The sequence below is a fragment of the Crocodylus porosus genome, unplaced genomic scaffold (genome assembly GCF_001723895.1).
Source record: "Crocodylus porosus isolate Cpor-Errol unplaced genomic scaffold, CroPor_comp1, whole genome shotgun sequence".
NCBI lineage: Eukaryota > Metazoa > Chordata > Crocodylia > Crocodylidae > Crocodylus > Crocodylus porosus.
The window spans coordinates 33,857,194-33,873,449 of record NW_017728915.1 but is presented as its reverse complement, the minus strand read 5'-3'; the positions used below and the strand labels follow the sequence as shown (position 1 = coordinate 33,873,449).

General features: G+C 45.8%; 1 protein-coding gene across 1 annotated transcript in view; it reads right to left on the bottom strand.

The window, feature by feature from the left end:
• PLCG2 (phospholipase C gamma 2) overlaps nucleotides 1-15,594 on the bottom strand; it is an 83,962-nt gene extending 68,368 nt beyond the window's left edge. Inside the window, exons 1-2 of the mRNA XM_019535936.1 lie at nucleotides 15,397-15,594; nucleotides 11,589-11,827 (exon numbers count right to left, since the gene is read on the bottom strand). Of these exons, the coding sequence (XP_019391481.1) occupies nucleotides 11,589-11,784 (196 nt within the window). The 5' untranslated portion in view covers nucleotides 11,785-11,827; nucleotides 15,397-15,594. The remainder of the gene's footprint in view (nucleotides 1-11,588; nucleotides 11,828-15,396) is intronic.
• Between the last annotated feature and the right edge of the window lie 662 nt (nucleotides 15,595-16,256).

The following is a 16,256-nucleotide window of genomic DNA, read 5'->3' as shown; positions in this document are numbered from 1 at the left end:
GTGCTTCACTGTCAAAGACAGACAATGATGTTAGGAATATGAAAACCACAGCAAAGCTATGCCGCTGTCCTCCTTCCAACTTATCCTTGAATTTTTCCTCCAATGTGAGCTCTACCACAAAAAAAGTGGCTTGACCGCTGACATATCAGGACCACTGCTTATCTTCCTAATCGCTGCTGTCCTGTCTTCCCATATCCAGTTCCTCTGTCTACTTATTGTTTCACCTTATACAGTAAGCTTTATGTCTGTACCCCACTGCTTTTGCTATGAGTTTCTACTGTTCTTCACGCAATGAGGCTCGGGGCTTTGATTTGGGCTCCGAGGGGTATTGCAACGCACGTAATAAAGAGGATAAGAAAAAAAGAGGAGTTGGAGGTGATCCTGCAACTCTGCTCCAAACAAAACAGGCTTCCGTGAGCTTCCAGTTGCTCCCATCTCCATGTAGGCCACAGAAGACAAACCAAAGGTTTGGGAGGTGCAAATGGCAAAACAGGCGTCCAGACAGTCCTCAGACTTATGACACAATTGGTTCCTGAGACCTGCGTCTTAAGTCGAAACGTTGCAACTTGGAACCGATTTTCCCATAGAAAACAACGTTATAAATGGGGGATTTGTTCCTGAACGAAGGCCCGATACCCTAGTTTCACTAAAAATAACCCAGAATTTTGTACTCAATGCATTACAGATGAGTAACATAGCTACATTAATGTATTTATATTGTAAATAGCAACCATATTGATTTGGAAGGGCTTCTTTGAGGTGACCTGGCTGGACTTTTTGAAGGGTTCTGCTGGAGTCTTCTCAAGAGTTGTGGCTGCAGGTTTTCCTGGAGTCTTGTCTGCTTTCTTAAAGAAAGTGTCCAAGGAAGTTTGGACAGATGGGAGATGGGCGACGCAGCGATCTTGTTCACTGGCATGGCGTGGCATCAGATCAAGCGTTGTAAAGTCAAAACCAACATCAGAAAGTTGAGATGGTGTCAATTTATAACCATTGTCAATGCAAAACATTGTAACTTGGAACGTTGTAAGTCAAGGACCGTCTGTACCCGCAAACTCATTACGGGCCTGGCGTTTGGCAGGTCCTGACAGTAAAACTAGTGGCCATGATGTGATGGAGGTTGGAAGAGGGGCACAGGGGAAAGAGAGATCTTTTAATAATCACACAGGGAAACAAACAGCAGCCAAAAAAGACAGAAACCCTCATCTACAAAATCATCTTTCCTTTCGGCTTCTCTCTGGCTTCCTCCTCCTTCCACCACAGCACAGTCCCCTTGCATGGCTTCAGTTGTTACCTTTCCTTGGGTGACCCCCATTGTCCTCTGCTCAGCCCGGATTTGCTGGCCATTACTTCTGACAGGCTCTTCTGCCAACTCTACACAATTAGAGCTCTTTCCCAAATATCTACTCCCCATATGTTAAACGTCAATAATTCCATCACTGACCCCCCCCAGCCCAGACCTCAACAAGCTGCATCCATCTCTGTACCTTTCTCCCACTATCAGTCCCATCTCTTCTTCCTTTCATCCCCAGCTTTCCTCTCCACTGCACTTGCTAACACCCCTGTCTGCACCCTGGCCACCCCTTGACTCCTGCAACCAGTTTTCCTGCTTTTTCACTTGTTGCATCCCAATCTCAAACAACCCCAATTACGTTTCAGAGTTGTCAGAGGACAAAACCTATGTATCCTATAGCTCCGTTCATCAAGGGCTACAAATACATACTGTTGGGAGCAAGTGATCCATCAGCCTCTACGCAGAAGGCTGTAAAGTCACTGTGAATTTAGACAGCTGACAGTAGCAATGGGGCACCCAGAAGAGGGTTGATCCAGGTCATGGTTATGGGATTGGGATTTATTCCAAGCACTTGTTGCAAATAGCCAGTCAATGCAGGAAGGAAGGGGGTCCCCTCCCCAATGTTTTCTCCACTCCCTAACCCCAGACCTTAGTAAGAAGATGCGACACAGCCCCATTCTATAAATATGAACACAGCAGAAAATTAGTTTGCTTAAAAAAGAAGAGAAGAAATCAAGAATACTGAAAAACATGCCTAGCCTCTCAGGTTCTAAAGGAAAAAAAAAGATGAAAATATTGCAGAAATTATTTTACAAAGGTAAGTCTGAAGCAGGCACTCAAAATTGCTAAGCGGCCACAACAAACGTAAAGAGACTCCACCTAACAGCCGCGGTACTTAATGCTGCGGTTGGCGATGGCAATAAGTGATGCTGGGTAGGACCAGGAGCATCCCATGCATCCTGTGTTCCAGTCAGTCAGCAAAAGGTAGGAAGTTTGGCCAAAGCCTCCCGTTACGCTCTGAGTCCCTGTTCATGAACCCACCCTATTGCCTTAAAATCTTCGCCTGCATGTATTTATTACACACGCAAGTACACTTTCTCCACGTTCCAAGAAAGCACCATGAACTCATCCGAGTGTAAGTTCTCCTGGCTGTGAATCAGCAGTGGAAATCCAGGGAAAAGTCAATGCAATATGTTCCACTGAACCTAGCAAGTCACCAAAAACTTTCCTTCAAAGGAGCTCCAAAAAGCATTAAAGGAATGAAATGGCTGTTATGGATCAGCTGCCTTAACTTTGGAAAAGGCCTCCAAAGTGACAAAGGATCATCTGACATGCGATAAAAATACCATGCAATAAGAGAGGGGACTGGGAAGAAAGGCTCTTTCTTAAGGGAGGTTCAGCTTGTTGTTTTGCATACTGGAGAACTCAGTGAGAATGTACAAAATGGCTTGGCGCGAAGAACAATAGCAAGAAGGCTAAAAATCAGCCGTGCATGGATGAGTGCAGCCCCTTGCTGGCTCAGAGATGGCTCAGACATTTGCATAACCCCCTGCAGTGCCAACTAAGGATGCAGATGTTGTTGCTGTTCATTTTAAGAAGCTCAGGAAATCTTGTGTGCTGGACACCTGCTGTGAAAGCTGCTCTCACAAAGGTGTGACATTTCCTTCAGTCCAGTTTACAAATACCCCATGAGCTCTGCAGTGCAGGTGGCAGGGGTCACCCTAAGAAGTCCTGCAAAAAGAACAGTGGTCCCCAAAACCTTTAAGGGCCCCAACACACCTAACAGAGGAGCCCAGGGCAGGGATCAGCTTGATTCCCAGCTGCTGACCTCTCACTTTGCAACCAGAAGCAAGCCCTGAGCGTCAGCACAACGGAGAACATGACCGCAGAGGGGAAGCAAGGAGCCAATCTACCCAAGTCCCTGCTAATCTTGCTATGTAAGGGAAGGAACAGACATCACACACACACACACGTGCTTCTTATCAAGCTCCTTCTAGGCCTGGAGAAATTGAGCTTTAGACACAAAAAGCATCCATCAGGAACACAAGGAAATCCAGACTGCATAAGAGGATTACAAAAAAAGTCTTAGTACAAATACTAGAAACTTCAAGGCCTTCAGCAAATGTATGGGCACGTTCAGGAGTTCTCCTGAAATGGGTGCAATTGCACACCCAAGGGAGTGAGGCATGTCAGGAACGCCTTAATCCCCTGCGTGAGCTCCCGGCATCCTTCAACCCTGCAGCAGGGAGGGTGTAGGAGCCACTGCCAGGCTGTTTCCTCCACTCTTGAGCAGACAGGCAGGAAGCAGGGGGAACTGGTACGGGGTGGCAAGGACACTGTTCCGGTTCATTTTTCTCCGCCCTCATCTCTCCGGCTGCAAAGGGAAGCAGAAACGCGAGAGCAGCAGAGTGTCCCTTGTGCAGCGCAGATTGTGAAGTTATCGGCCAGCCCTAGGAACTCGCCTCCCCCAGAATGACGAAGGGATGAAGCAGCAGGCTAACAGGCAAACACATCCAGCCAGGTCCTCAGTGGATCAAAACCCGTAAGGCTCTAGCACAGTCGATGGATTTACTTGATTTCATGTCAGCTGAAAACCTGGCCCCATGATCTTTCACTGACACTCCTTCCAAGAAAATACAAAGAATCTGTAGGTTTGATTCAAAGAAATGCCAACAGAGGCTTCACCAAAATCTATTCCTATTAGGAAATCCCCTTTGGGCAGAGTGGCATCAGCATTTGGAATCGCAGTGTGAAACCCTTGCTCAGTCAAACATGCAGGCAAGGTATTATACCAGGGCAAAGCTATAAATCTCAGTGCCCTGCAGGGTGGCAAACAGAGGTGGTCTGGCCCAGCAGTTCCCGACCTTTCTAGATGCAAGGGGGGAGAAGCAGGGCCTGGACCACCATGTGTTTATACCTCCTCAAGCCCCGTGGTACCCTTCAGTGGATCCCACAGCACCATGGTGAGAATCGCTGGTCTAGCCTTTGTGTGTAGCCCAGTTTGTTACCACTTGGAAGACCTGTGCCTTCAGGCTCTCCAGATCATCTCTCCTCTAAAACCAAGGACAGCTTCTTGCATTAGGCTGAGAGAGCTGCAGCATCTCTGCTACTCCATTTAAGAAGGTAAGATGTTACAACACATCAGCAGAAGCAATTACAAATCAGTCCTTTTCCATGTATGCCAGTACAGTTGCACTAGTCCGTCCCCTCCTTTTGTGGGCACCACCTCTTTTAGAGCAAAAGTGGCTTTGTGAGGCCCACAGTTTAAGCCACAAGCAACACAACAGTAGGTCCTCTTGTGCCAGATTAAGGGAGTCCACCCAGGGAGTATAAATGTAATGCTAAAAATTCACATACTATTTTTATACCAGTATAACTTTCTCATGCAGACAAGCCTTTAGCACATATGCAGAGATACTGTCTGGAGGAGTGCATTTCTTTAGGACGGACACAAAAACGAGGCAAGCGCGTGCACCAGGGTACACGAGGGACAAGAGACAGCTACCCATCCCACGTGTGTATGTACAAAACAAAAGCTTACCAACCGTTACAAAAATAACCTGCATCCAAGTGTTGAGCAAACTCGCTTCCACCTTTTTCTGTTCATTTAGTTGCAATTCCAAAGACTAACCCAAAAAATGAGAAACAAAATGGAAAAAGGAGCAATTATTAACAGCAGGGGATTTTAGCACGGTGCAGTGACAGATGGAGGAAGAAGGGAGGAAGAGAAGGTGACTGGGGAGCTGAATTGCGCATTTCAAACTATAACAGCAAAATTACTTCTAAAGATTGCATGTGCAGGAGTAGCAAATCATGAGATGTCTACACATATCCCTTATTTATGCAACTGTATGTTTAAATGGCTATTGGAAGAAAGGTGGAAAACCAACAGTAGTACAAAACCTTAGCTACTGTAGGAGAGACGCCAGCAATGTTGAGCACATTGTTTGGAGGTGGGGGGCAGGGGAAAGACACATAACAGCTGCCATCCCACTTAAAAAACTCAGAGCTAGCATGCAAACTATGTAAAACAGTGATAGATAAGATACCCAAATAAATACCAGAGCGCCACGTTCTTTACGGAAAAGAATGACAATGGAGCTGTTTAGCAGTAGGCTATCCGTAGGAATGGAGACGCCATTGCCCAATGACATAGATAAGGAATGTAATGATTTACAAAACCATCCTTTGAATTTCTAAACACATCCCTCTTAAGCATTGCTGCCAACCGCCCTCTCTGCAGAGCCCTACCTGCACCTTGCAAGTGGTACATGGCCACACTTACTCTAAGCATGTTGTTCTGGGATAACCGTGGGTCCAGCCTTGCAGTCTTTACTCCCACAAAACTTCATTCCTGCAAGATCAGGAAACAACTACAAACTACACGTGCATGTAATTCCTGTGCTTCCCACATAACTCCTTGGTTTTGGTCTTAATCCACTGACCGCAATATAGAAACTCCCATTGACTTCAAGGCTTACAATGCTTAAGACTATTCTATTCCTTCAACAGTTTACATTAGAAATACTGAATATCCATATCATGGGTACCTCAGACTGTGGAGTTTGCAACCAACCAGTCCTGGGCACTGTACACTCCGAGCGATGAGTTGCCACGGATCTTAGGTGTCCCACGAGGCTATCAACAAGCTTCACTTAAAAATGTATTAAACGTATGTATAATATTTTCTGAGCAAGCATTTGTTGCTTTTCAACAGATCCTACATTTATAGCAAATGTCAGAAGGGCTTCAATACTCCGCTCCAGAAAACTACCGATAGTCAGACAACAGAAAGAGAAAGCATTGGTGGATGCTATGTGGCATTATCCCAAACTTCAGCATAGCACTAACCCCTTTAACTCTATACCTTCCCCTCGGCTACTTTATCTTGCTCGTTAAGTTAAATTTCTGCCCGCTGGGCCAAAACATGAGGAGTATGTACCAACATACTAGCAGGCCATTTATTCTTAATAATTCGTTCAATATTTACAGGATTTCAGAACTTAGAGATGGGAAAGACATCCATCGTGCCACTAAGTTTATCAGGATACTCCTTATCTAAAAGACATAACTCGTGCAACATCAATATTAATATCTGGGACTGTATTTCAGCATGTTTAAGATAAGCTTTTTGAATGTCCCAGGTATAGGTTTTCTTAAACAACATTAACACAATCTGTCACTGAATCTGTGAGCAAGCTTATATACAAGCACATACATTATGGCAAGCATAGTTATTATCACAAGGTGGATATGATCTCCACACTCTAGCTCCATAGAAATAAAAGTTGTAATTTTATGGATGGACTCTGAGCACCGGTGACATTTAACTACTTTGCCACATAAACTTCAGAGTCATAAGTTTCTTCCTGCTCTTTCAACAAAACAGAAATCTACAGGCCTATTTTGTGAAAAGAACCAATGCACAACTTTCAATTAAACCAGGTTTCCTCCCTTTCAAGTAGAAACGTTAGCAAGTTGCAACTACAAGAACTTGTATTTCCAGCAGATCAAATCCGATCTGTCATGAACTGAAACAAACACTTTTCAGCACATTTGACATAACTAATCCTGTAATTTTTTTAATTAAGAATTCAAGTCTTAAGTACTCAGTACAGGAAGGTGAACCGTTAGACGATTCATCGTTTAACCGATAAGCCCAGTGACAACCGGTTATTACGGGGTGGGCAAAATGCGGCCTGGATACGGCCCGCCACGCCATTCTATCCCTAAAAAATTTAGAAAATTAATATTCATCTGCCCCTAGCTGCCTGTCACGTAGCTTTCGATGGCTTGCCAAAACTCAGTAAGTGGCCCTCCGCCCAAAATAACTGCCCTCCCCTGGGTTATAGCTTAATGGATATTGTTTAGCGTGGGGCAGGGAGCAGTCTGGCAGGTGTCCCAGCAGAACTGAAAGGCAGCAGGGCAGGCGGGAGGGAGAGAGGAGGGGAAAGCGGGTCTAGTACCTATAACTAGGCTCTGCAGATCCCGGTGCAGCTGCTCGCAGCCTCCCTACTGCCTGCTACTCTGGGCAGGCCCCCGCTGCCCGCCATGGAGCCCAGGCTGCTTGCAGCAAGCAGTGCCTGCACTGGGGTACATGAAGCCTCGCTATTAGTCCCCACTCCCGCCTATTCTGTGGTCCAAAGCACAGCTCGAGTCCAGCATCATGGCGCCCATCCACAGACCAGGGCCTGGCAGAGGCAAGGTAGAGGTAAGAGAGGGTGCAAGGTGGTTCCCCCAGGCCTGTGCCTCAGCCTTGAAGTGCACCCTGCCCACCCACCCCAACCCATCCATGCCCAGACCCAGGCCTGGAGGGGATCTGCCTGCCTACCTGCCCAGGTCATTGCAAGGCACAGCCCTGGGGAGCCACTGGGTCCACACTGTACCTTGGGGGGCTGGAAGCACCTGGCTAGTGCCAGGCCAGAGGTCCCCACATGGGCAGACCGGGGCTTTCCATACCAATTGTTTAACTGCTGTAACTACAACAGACTAAACCAATGTATTATTAATCATTATTTACATCCCTGACTCCATATCCTCAACCTCCCGGCATTACAAGAAGTCACTTACACAGCGGTTCTTCTACTTTGCAAGCATATAACTTGCCCACACAGCGAGAGAAGCAGCATTCCCTCATGAATAAGTCACAGGACTCAAGTTAGAACCATGACTCCTGCTGACTCATTTTGCACCCACAAGCAAGACACAAGATGCCTCTGTTCCTCAGTTTCTCCATGTGTAAAATGGGGATAATGTTGCTTAACTACTTTTTCCAAGTTGTTTTGAAAGAAGGGTGTGAGAAGAGCTATATAAATAGACAGCATTATTATTATGCACAAAGAAACCATATTAAAGAATAGATCCCAACGTTAGGAAATTCCTGTTTTCTACACATCCTTAATTTGGTGCATTTGAGTGAAGTCATTATGACACTTTTCAGTGATGTAATTGCATACTGTTTTTCTTGCCCATTATACAAATTTCATCTATTTAGCAATTATTCACTAGCTTGTTTTACCTTACTTCCTTGTTTAATCTCATGTTAGACCTTATCTACTGAACAGTATTCAAACCCTGTTCTCACGACATAATTATTAACATCTTCATGGACTTTTGCAGCAGGTTTTCCTCACTGTGGAGTATGAACTTATTATCCCAGCATCCTATGAGGAAGGTGGGTTTCTCCCCATTTTACAGATGGGAAAACTGAGGCACAGAGCTGTTAAAATCAAAGTATCTGTGAAGTCTGAGACACCCAGGCCCTCGCTCTTCTGAGTACGCAGCACTGCAGAGCACATCTTAGGTTCAAAACACAGCTCTCGCTGAGCTCTGCTGCAGCTGCAAGTGCTCAGCACATTTGCATATCAAACTCTTTCCCTTCTTCCTCATCAGTGTCACACCCTTGTTCTAATCACTTCCTAGTTCAGTCTTCTCTCTTCTGGTTTCCTTTCCTAGTCCCATATTCATCTAGCCAGACAGTTTCATCTCCTGAGGCTTCTCATTCAGTCCTGCCCCATTCCCAGCCCTCCTCCAGTCTCGGTTTCCTCCAACTCCATCTGCCAACTCCTTCTCAGTCACCTTGCCCAGCCAGTCCTAGGCATCATCATGCAACATCCCAACCACTAGAACCAGATTCCCAATTCCTCACAGCTACAGGCACAATTTCTGTGCTGCTCCACACCCTTCATGCTAATCCACTCCTCCGTATTTCCAACCCCTGTCATAGCTCTATTCCCATTAGATGTTGGAAGGAACCTTATTCCTCCACGTTGCATGGGGCCAGCAAGGAGAGACCTGAACTAGAACCAGAACTGGGATAAATTGGAGCAGATTTTCATGGGAATGGCCAAAGACCCATCCCAGCCAAAAAATGTTTCCTCCCTGACAAATATCAAGTCCCTGCTCAAAAATAGATGGGGACTGGAAATTTTGAAAGACAAAACAAACAAGGCTGCCAGGATTTTTATTTTTTTTTAAACAGGGATTTTTTTCCCCCAACCCTCTTCTCACAAATGACTGGATGTCTCAACACAATAAAATAAAATCAGGCTCAAGCAAGCAGACATTCAAGTATGGAAAATTTAAGGTCAAACCATTGAAAGTTGACAAAGTTATATTTAACTAAAAATCAGATTTAATAACAGGAAGTGCCAGGGAAGTTTAATAAGAAGAACTGTACTAGCTCAGCCTAAAACGCAGACTTCATCTCAGAGCAAAATGCAGACTTCATCTCAGAGCAGTTCACAAATACTTAAACCTCACAAAGTACTATTAACTATCATTACATCATTGTATATCAGCAGGATATCACTCTCAGACCAGCATAACATCAGACTTTGGTTTCCTTACCTGTATAATTAAAAATATTCTCAATTATTAAAGAAAAGAAAATGGGGGGAAAGCATTTATCCACACTAGCTGTGCTTCACTCCAACTGGACGTGAAACTAACCCTATCAGTTTGGTTATGGCCCATGTCCCTGACACTACAGTATCAATCACTACATCACTGGTGTACACTGAAAATACACTACATTGTATTTTCTAACTTTGGCCCATAAACGTTTTCCACAGCAATCTGAAGTTCCACATACCACTGGAAACACGGGCCAGGATATCTCATTTTACAAACCTGTTCAGGATCAACACAGTTATGCTTCAATTCTATTTTAAATGCAACTTTTCAAAGTGCATGTTTTCTGGAAGGATTATTTAGATTGTCTAATTGTCACCCATCTCTCCTACCATTGCAGCTCTTATAATCATTTTAAATTGCCACAGAATGAAAACAAACTATCCTAGGGTATTTCTCCACTGCAGTCACAGAAACCTCATGAGACCAGAGCAGGCTTTAAACCAACTCCCTCGGTCACTGTAGCAGTCTAGTATCAGCAGCGTCTGACTCAGCGCAAAATATTTTCAACCTGCTTCTCTGGCAGATTTTGCAGTCCTACTGAACTCCTCACAATCAGATTGTTACCAGTACTGAGCTAGGAGGTTTAAAGAGATTTCTGAAATGTTGGTGCTACGCTGGAGCGTAGACAACCCTCAATATAGTGGCAACCATCAATCTTCCTGGATAAGGGCCACCTGGATCTTGGATGCACGTGCCTAGGCAGGAATTTTTGGAAAAGCAGATCTTCCATCAGGCCACTGAGACAGAATCCAAAGAGTCCAGATGTTTGGTGCCTGGGACTTGAACCCAGGTCTCCTGTGAGGTAGACAAGGATGCTACCACTGAACCACAGGGGACTCTTCCCCAACACAGTACAAGCAGCCAAGAGTTCAGCATCTACTAGGCAGAAAACTGTGGTTTTCACCATTACAGAAGCATGTACTGCATTAGCAAAGTATATGCACCTAACTATATCCAATCCGAGATCCCCTATGGTAACATAGGAGAAAACATCAAGAAAAGTTACACAAACCTGTAAATTCCCTATTATAACCTCCAGCCTCCCAATTTAAATCCACCTGCTTAGTTTTACTGACCTCAGTGAGCCTCTAACCAGGCAGACACCAGTCAAACCCGGGCATATGGGCCTCCCCTCTGCACAACAAGAAAGTAATTAAATACCACAAAGCCTTGATACTAAAGGACTTGGGAATTTACTTCCCCTTACCTTTTAATCCCCATTTGTTGGCAGCATCCTTTGAGTGTATGCATTACCATCTATACCCAGAAGAGATTCGTTTAGGTTTTTTCCCCCAAATCAGGACTGAAAATCACCTGACTATAAATTGGTTGGTTATCTATAAAGAAAAATAACCAATGGTCTTATGCACAACAATCCTAGATGGAATGAAAGTTTTGTTGTTTTTTTGGAGATGGGGGGAGGCAGGGGAAAGGTCTCCCAAAGCAAGAGCTTCTGAGTCAAGTTTCAACACATTATTTCTTTTTTTATTTAAGCGTGTTTGGGGGGTTTTTTAATTTTGGGGGGGCAAGTTCTACAATGCTTGATCACGTGCAACAGCCCTCGCTTGGTAATATTCCCATTGACTCCAGTAACACTATTCACGTACAAGGTAACGGATCCAGTTCCAAAGCTTGAGTCTGAGAACAAGCCACTGGAAAGAAAAGCACGTCAGCATCATTAACATTAGCAATCATCAAGGATGCAGGCCTAATTAGCAATACTTGTCTACATTTCAGTATACCAGGAGCGTTTACAGCAAGAGATTTGCACTTTGCTTCTTTTCAGCAAAAACCATAACTAGATTGACGAAGGCTCATTATATCAGCCCTGGACATTAGCAATCAGCATTAATAAGCTCCGCCATGCCTTGCAGGTACTCACAGAAGCCCTCAATCTTGTCAGCCGTCTTGCTCCACGCTACCTGTCTGGTTTCCATTATGACTTGAATGGTCCTTCTTTCTGGGTTAGACTTCTTGAGACTGTACACGGTCATAACTGTTCCCAGCTCCAGGGTCCTCTTGATCTGGCTCTTCTCATACTCTGGGAGCGCCCCATAGTCTATGCTTTTTCTGGGCATTTTTAAATCAAAGCTTTAATCAAACGAATATGTTCCCGATGTGCTGGGGGGAAAAAAAAAGTGATAGAAAGGGGAAAAGTTAACATTGCATACAACTTTATTTGTATTCAATTAATGAAAAAAACAACAACCCCAGGGGATCATTGTGCATCGCTGCTCATCAGATATAAGCACAAGTCGCATCACAGCTATCTGGTTAACCTGGACAGTCTGATTCAGGCTGCAATGTCTTGGGGAAAAAAGTGGTTTGCTGGAGGAATCAGTGCTCCTTTCATTAGTGGGGCATGATTTGGAAGTCCACACAGAACAACAAAGTGGGAGGAGCAGGCTTGGTTGGGAATGAAATAGGACTGTGACTCCTCGACTTGATCATCGCTGTGCTCCCTCTCTCCTACTACCATACAGTGTTCCCCAGCGGCTTAAAGCAAACCCTTTTGGCCCAAACGTGCTCCCCTCTCCTCCCAACGCAGGAAAGATGGGAATGCAACCATGGAAAGAAAAGGGAAATACACAAAATCCCTGACTTGTCCATGCACACCTGCACAAACACAGGCCTCCATCTGTAAAACCCCATGTGCAATAGCAGGCAGGAGGCTCAAAATTATAGACAACTAGTCTCTGCAAAAATAAAGGTGACTTGGAAGACTTGCTGAATATAAGCAGGGCTGTGACATACTGTACTTGTGTGCAAGGAAAGAGCACCAGAAACTAGAGGAGATGCAAGAGAGGACTGGGCCTGACTCATACTAAAGAAAACTGCTTAGAATAAAAGGTCAAGAGTTTGTGAGGGGCTGTTCAGGTCTAACTCGAAGATCAGACCTACAGTTCTGCTGGTGCAGCCATCCTGGTTAGTGGTGTTGGGTTTCCTGCAACCTTTCTGTGCCTACAAAAGACACAGTGGTGTCAATGCACCTATATAGCACAGAACTGCTCTCTCTCACTGGCTTCTTTCACTGATCAAGCCTACAAGCCGAACAAGCAAAAATCCTTTTTTTTGCCAATATAGGTTCATCTTCTATCACTCTCTGCAAGCCTTAGTACAGGCATGCCTAAAACGTAGATCCGAGCTGCACAGCGATCAGTGGAGCCCATGTCGGCTGTCAAAAGGCTTTTCCATACAAGGCACATGCAGAGTCTTTCCATACCACATCTTGAACAGCTACAGAGATGCCTCATCAACACCAGGATGTAAGAAAAGCTCCAGATCCTTCACATAAACAACTCTGTTTTAGAGGGAGACCTACACATTTCGCTAGAGGATCCAACATGGTTTCAACCTGACGAATTCATTATCAAATGGACAAGGAAAGGAGCTTGTTGCGGACACTGTGTGTGGCCTCACCTGATATGGACAACAAGTATCTTCCCGGTGAGACCCAGTTCTCTCCAAAAAGCAGAACTGCTTTTCTAAATGTATCAGCATGATTTTATAAGGAGTGGTATCCCACTGAAACTGCACATAGCTATATTTCTGGAGAGACACCAAAAAGGGATCAGCTCTTTTCCTTCAGACTGCTGCTCAACTTCTCTTCCTACGACCTGCCTCTCACTGTAGCACGCAAGCATATTTGAGATCCCACATGGGTTTCTAGGAGCTGGACGTGCTAACTGAAAGATGAGAACTTAAAAACCAGGATATTGCTATTATTTCTACTCCTGAAAGAAATCTCCAAGCTCTTTTTATAATCTGGGTACCACAGCACAGCATCTTAGATCTGGTAGAGCAGGTATCTGCAACCGATTCAAATTTATCCACAAATTTTCCACTCTTAAAGAAATGTTCCTAAGCTATAAGTCCAGACTTTTCCCAGTGCATAGGCTGCCTCCAAATTACCATGACAAACGCTTCAATTATTTCTAAGTGGAATAAGTCTTGTCCCTGATCTTGCCCATAAAGAAGTTCTGAACCGTCACTTGCAGGGATCTCTGATCTCTATGTAAGAGGTCCAGGAAAGACCAGACATGACAGCTAGTATTGCAGCTGCTCTCCTGTGACAGCAAGCAGAGAGATCAGCGACTGAGGCCTGATAGTGATGCAAGGAAAAACGCCATCACAGGCCAGAATCTCAACCGGTGTCAATAGCCAGAGCTTTGTTTAAGTCAGCTGAGCGAGGGCAGATGATGACACTAGCCGGGCTTTGGTAATCGCCAAGCCCTGAAAGGAGTATGAAAGTCCACAAGAGAAAATGTAAGCGCATAGCAATACTGCACTAAAAATCAGCCTTTGCACTGTGAAGGCTCCACAGACACATGGTAGCTGCATCTGCACGCAGTCCGCTCTCCTCTCACATCTGCGACAGGGGACACATTTCAATTTAAGGCAGCCCTCGACTGGAGAAGCCAGCGAGGGCACAGGAAGTGAAATGCTCCTAGAAACGTGAACCCAGCAGATTTTTTTGCGTCTCCCAGATATTCTTGCAGCAGCAGACTGGCGCCACCCCGGGGTCCCCCCTCAGCCTCGTGCACAGGAAGGACGCTCTGGTGCCAATCCTGTCGTCCAGGAGCGGAGGAGGAAGTGTGTGTAAACGATACGAAGTAGCAGTGACTGCTGCAACATCTTTCCCAACCACCCTCCCAGGCCAGAGCCCGAGAGCAGAAAGCAGTAAAACGCACTCGAGCGCTAGCCACCGTCTCCTCCGCTTCTCCTTCCTCTCTCCTGAGTCCAGCACTTTTCACTGAGAACACTTTCAGTTTCCACATTGATAATCAATTTGATCACGCTGCTTCTCACTTCCCTTCTGTAACCTCTTCCTAATTCCCCCAGTCACCATGTTCTGACCTGCTCCGTGCTGATCATCCTTCAGGCCACTTCTTTGTTATCTCTCACACTTACCAGCACTGGCTAACTTTTATAATCTCACCATTTACTCATTTCCATGGTGCCTGGTCTGCCAACTTCCCCCCAGTTGTGTATGACTCCTTATAGCACGCCGGTAGAGAAAACAGTCTTCTTCCTGTGCTGCTGCCCTCTCTTATATTGCCTGTGGTACATCATAAATTGTGCAGAGCAACAACCAGGTTGCAGTCCATTGCTTTCAAAGTATTACATAGGTGTCCAGCACCTACTTATTAATGCTGGAGGCACATAAAAGATGAGTGGAAAAATTCCCGTATTAACTCTAATGGCAGATCCTCAGCAAACAAGTGGCCAATTATTTAGAGGGTCATTGTATAGGCAGAGCAGAGCTGGAAGTGCAACTAACTTATCCTTTTGTCTCCACAGGACTAATCATATAATTCATGGCTTAAATCACTCTGCAGTCGCATCTAATGATCTAGTCATAACCCCTTGTTACAGCGTCTTCAAGTGACAGAAGACATAGGGAGAAAAATCATCAAAGGAAATCCTGGGTCTGGATTTGATTTTCAAAAATGAACTAACGCTCTTACTTTTTTTTCCCCTCCTTCATTAATAGCTGCGTTATTATGGATCAGTCTGCAATTCAGATCTGCATTGCTGACCCATGTGCGCGCTCTCTTTCCACGGCAGTCTATAAAGTCTGACGTCCAAATAAGTGCCCTTCTCGTAACAGAACGCAGACCTAAGCCGTAGGAAAAGACAAGCTATCTGTAAACTGAAATCTGGCTTAATTGTCCATGCAAGGGACTTACCAAACCTGAGGCTTAACAGAAGTGGCCTTCAACCAGAAATGGAGAAGCATCATTTTGAAGGATGGCTTGGGGTTGGTCTCTTAATACAGAAAACGGTCTAGTGAGAACAGTCCCTTGTACAAAGTCTGTAGCTGGTACGTTAGGCTTCACACATGTCCACGCTTAACTTATTTCTGAGGTTTAAAGTACTGATAAAATAGCTCTTTGTGGGCAAAAGACACCCTATGCCAAAGTCTTCCCCGGCCTTGTTATCCTCAGCCCCATCGTAATGTAAGAATCCATGTTTGTCGCCCCCAGCATCCAAGTACCTCAAAAAATAGATCTCAATGGACGCAAGCATCGGACACCCTTCTTATGCAAGGCAGCGCTATCATGCTTTTACAGCTGCGTACTGCAAGGAAAGGCGCGGTTGAGGACTTGTCCCTGGTCACGCAGGACAAGCTGGAAAGACCCCCGAGGCTCCCCGTTCTTGCACACACCCATGACGGCCCCACGTGCCCACCACGCTGCACAATGCGAGCTCCCCAGAAATAAAACTCAGCCTGCGGCGCCCACGGCAGCATCTCTGCCACCTGCGCCGCAGGCTCACGGACACGACACCGGGCTCGGGGACAGGCGACCCTCCCCCCGGCCCTAGGGTGCCCAGCATCGCCGCGCACAACCCGACCCTCCGGCGCCCCACTCTCCCCGGCACAGACCAGGGCATCCGGCTTGCCCGGGACTTCAAACCCACGTACGAAGCCGGGATGCTTGGACACGCATGAAGCTCGGGCACGTATGAAGCCGACCAGACACGCGGCGCTAGACCTGCTCCGGGACGTCTCGCTGGCGGGACGCAGGCCCCGCGCCGCCCGCCCTGC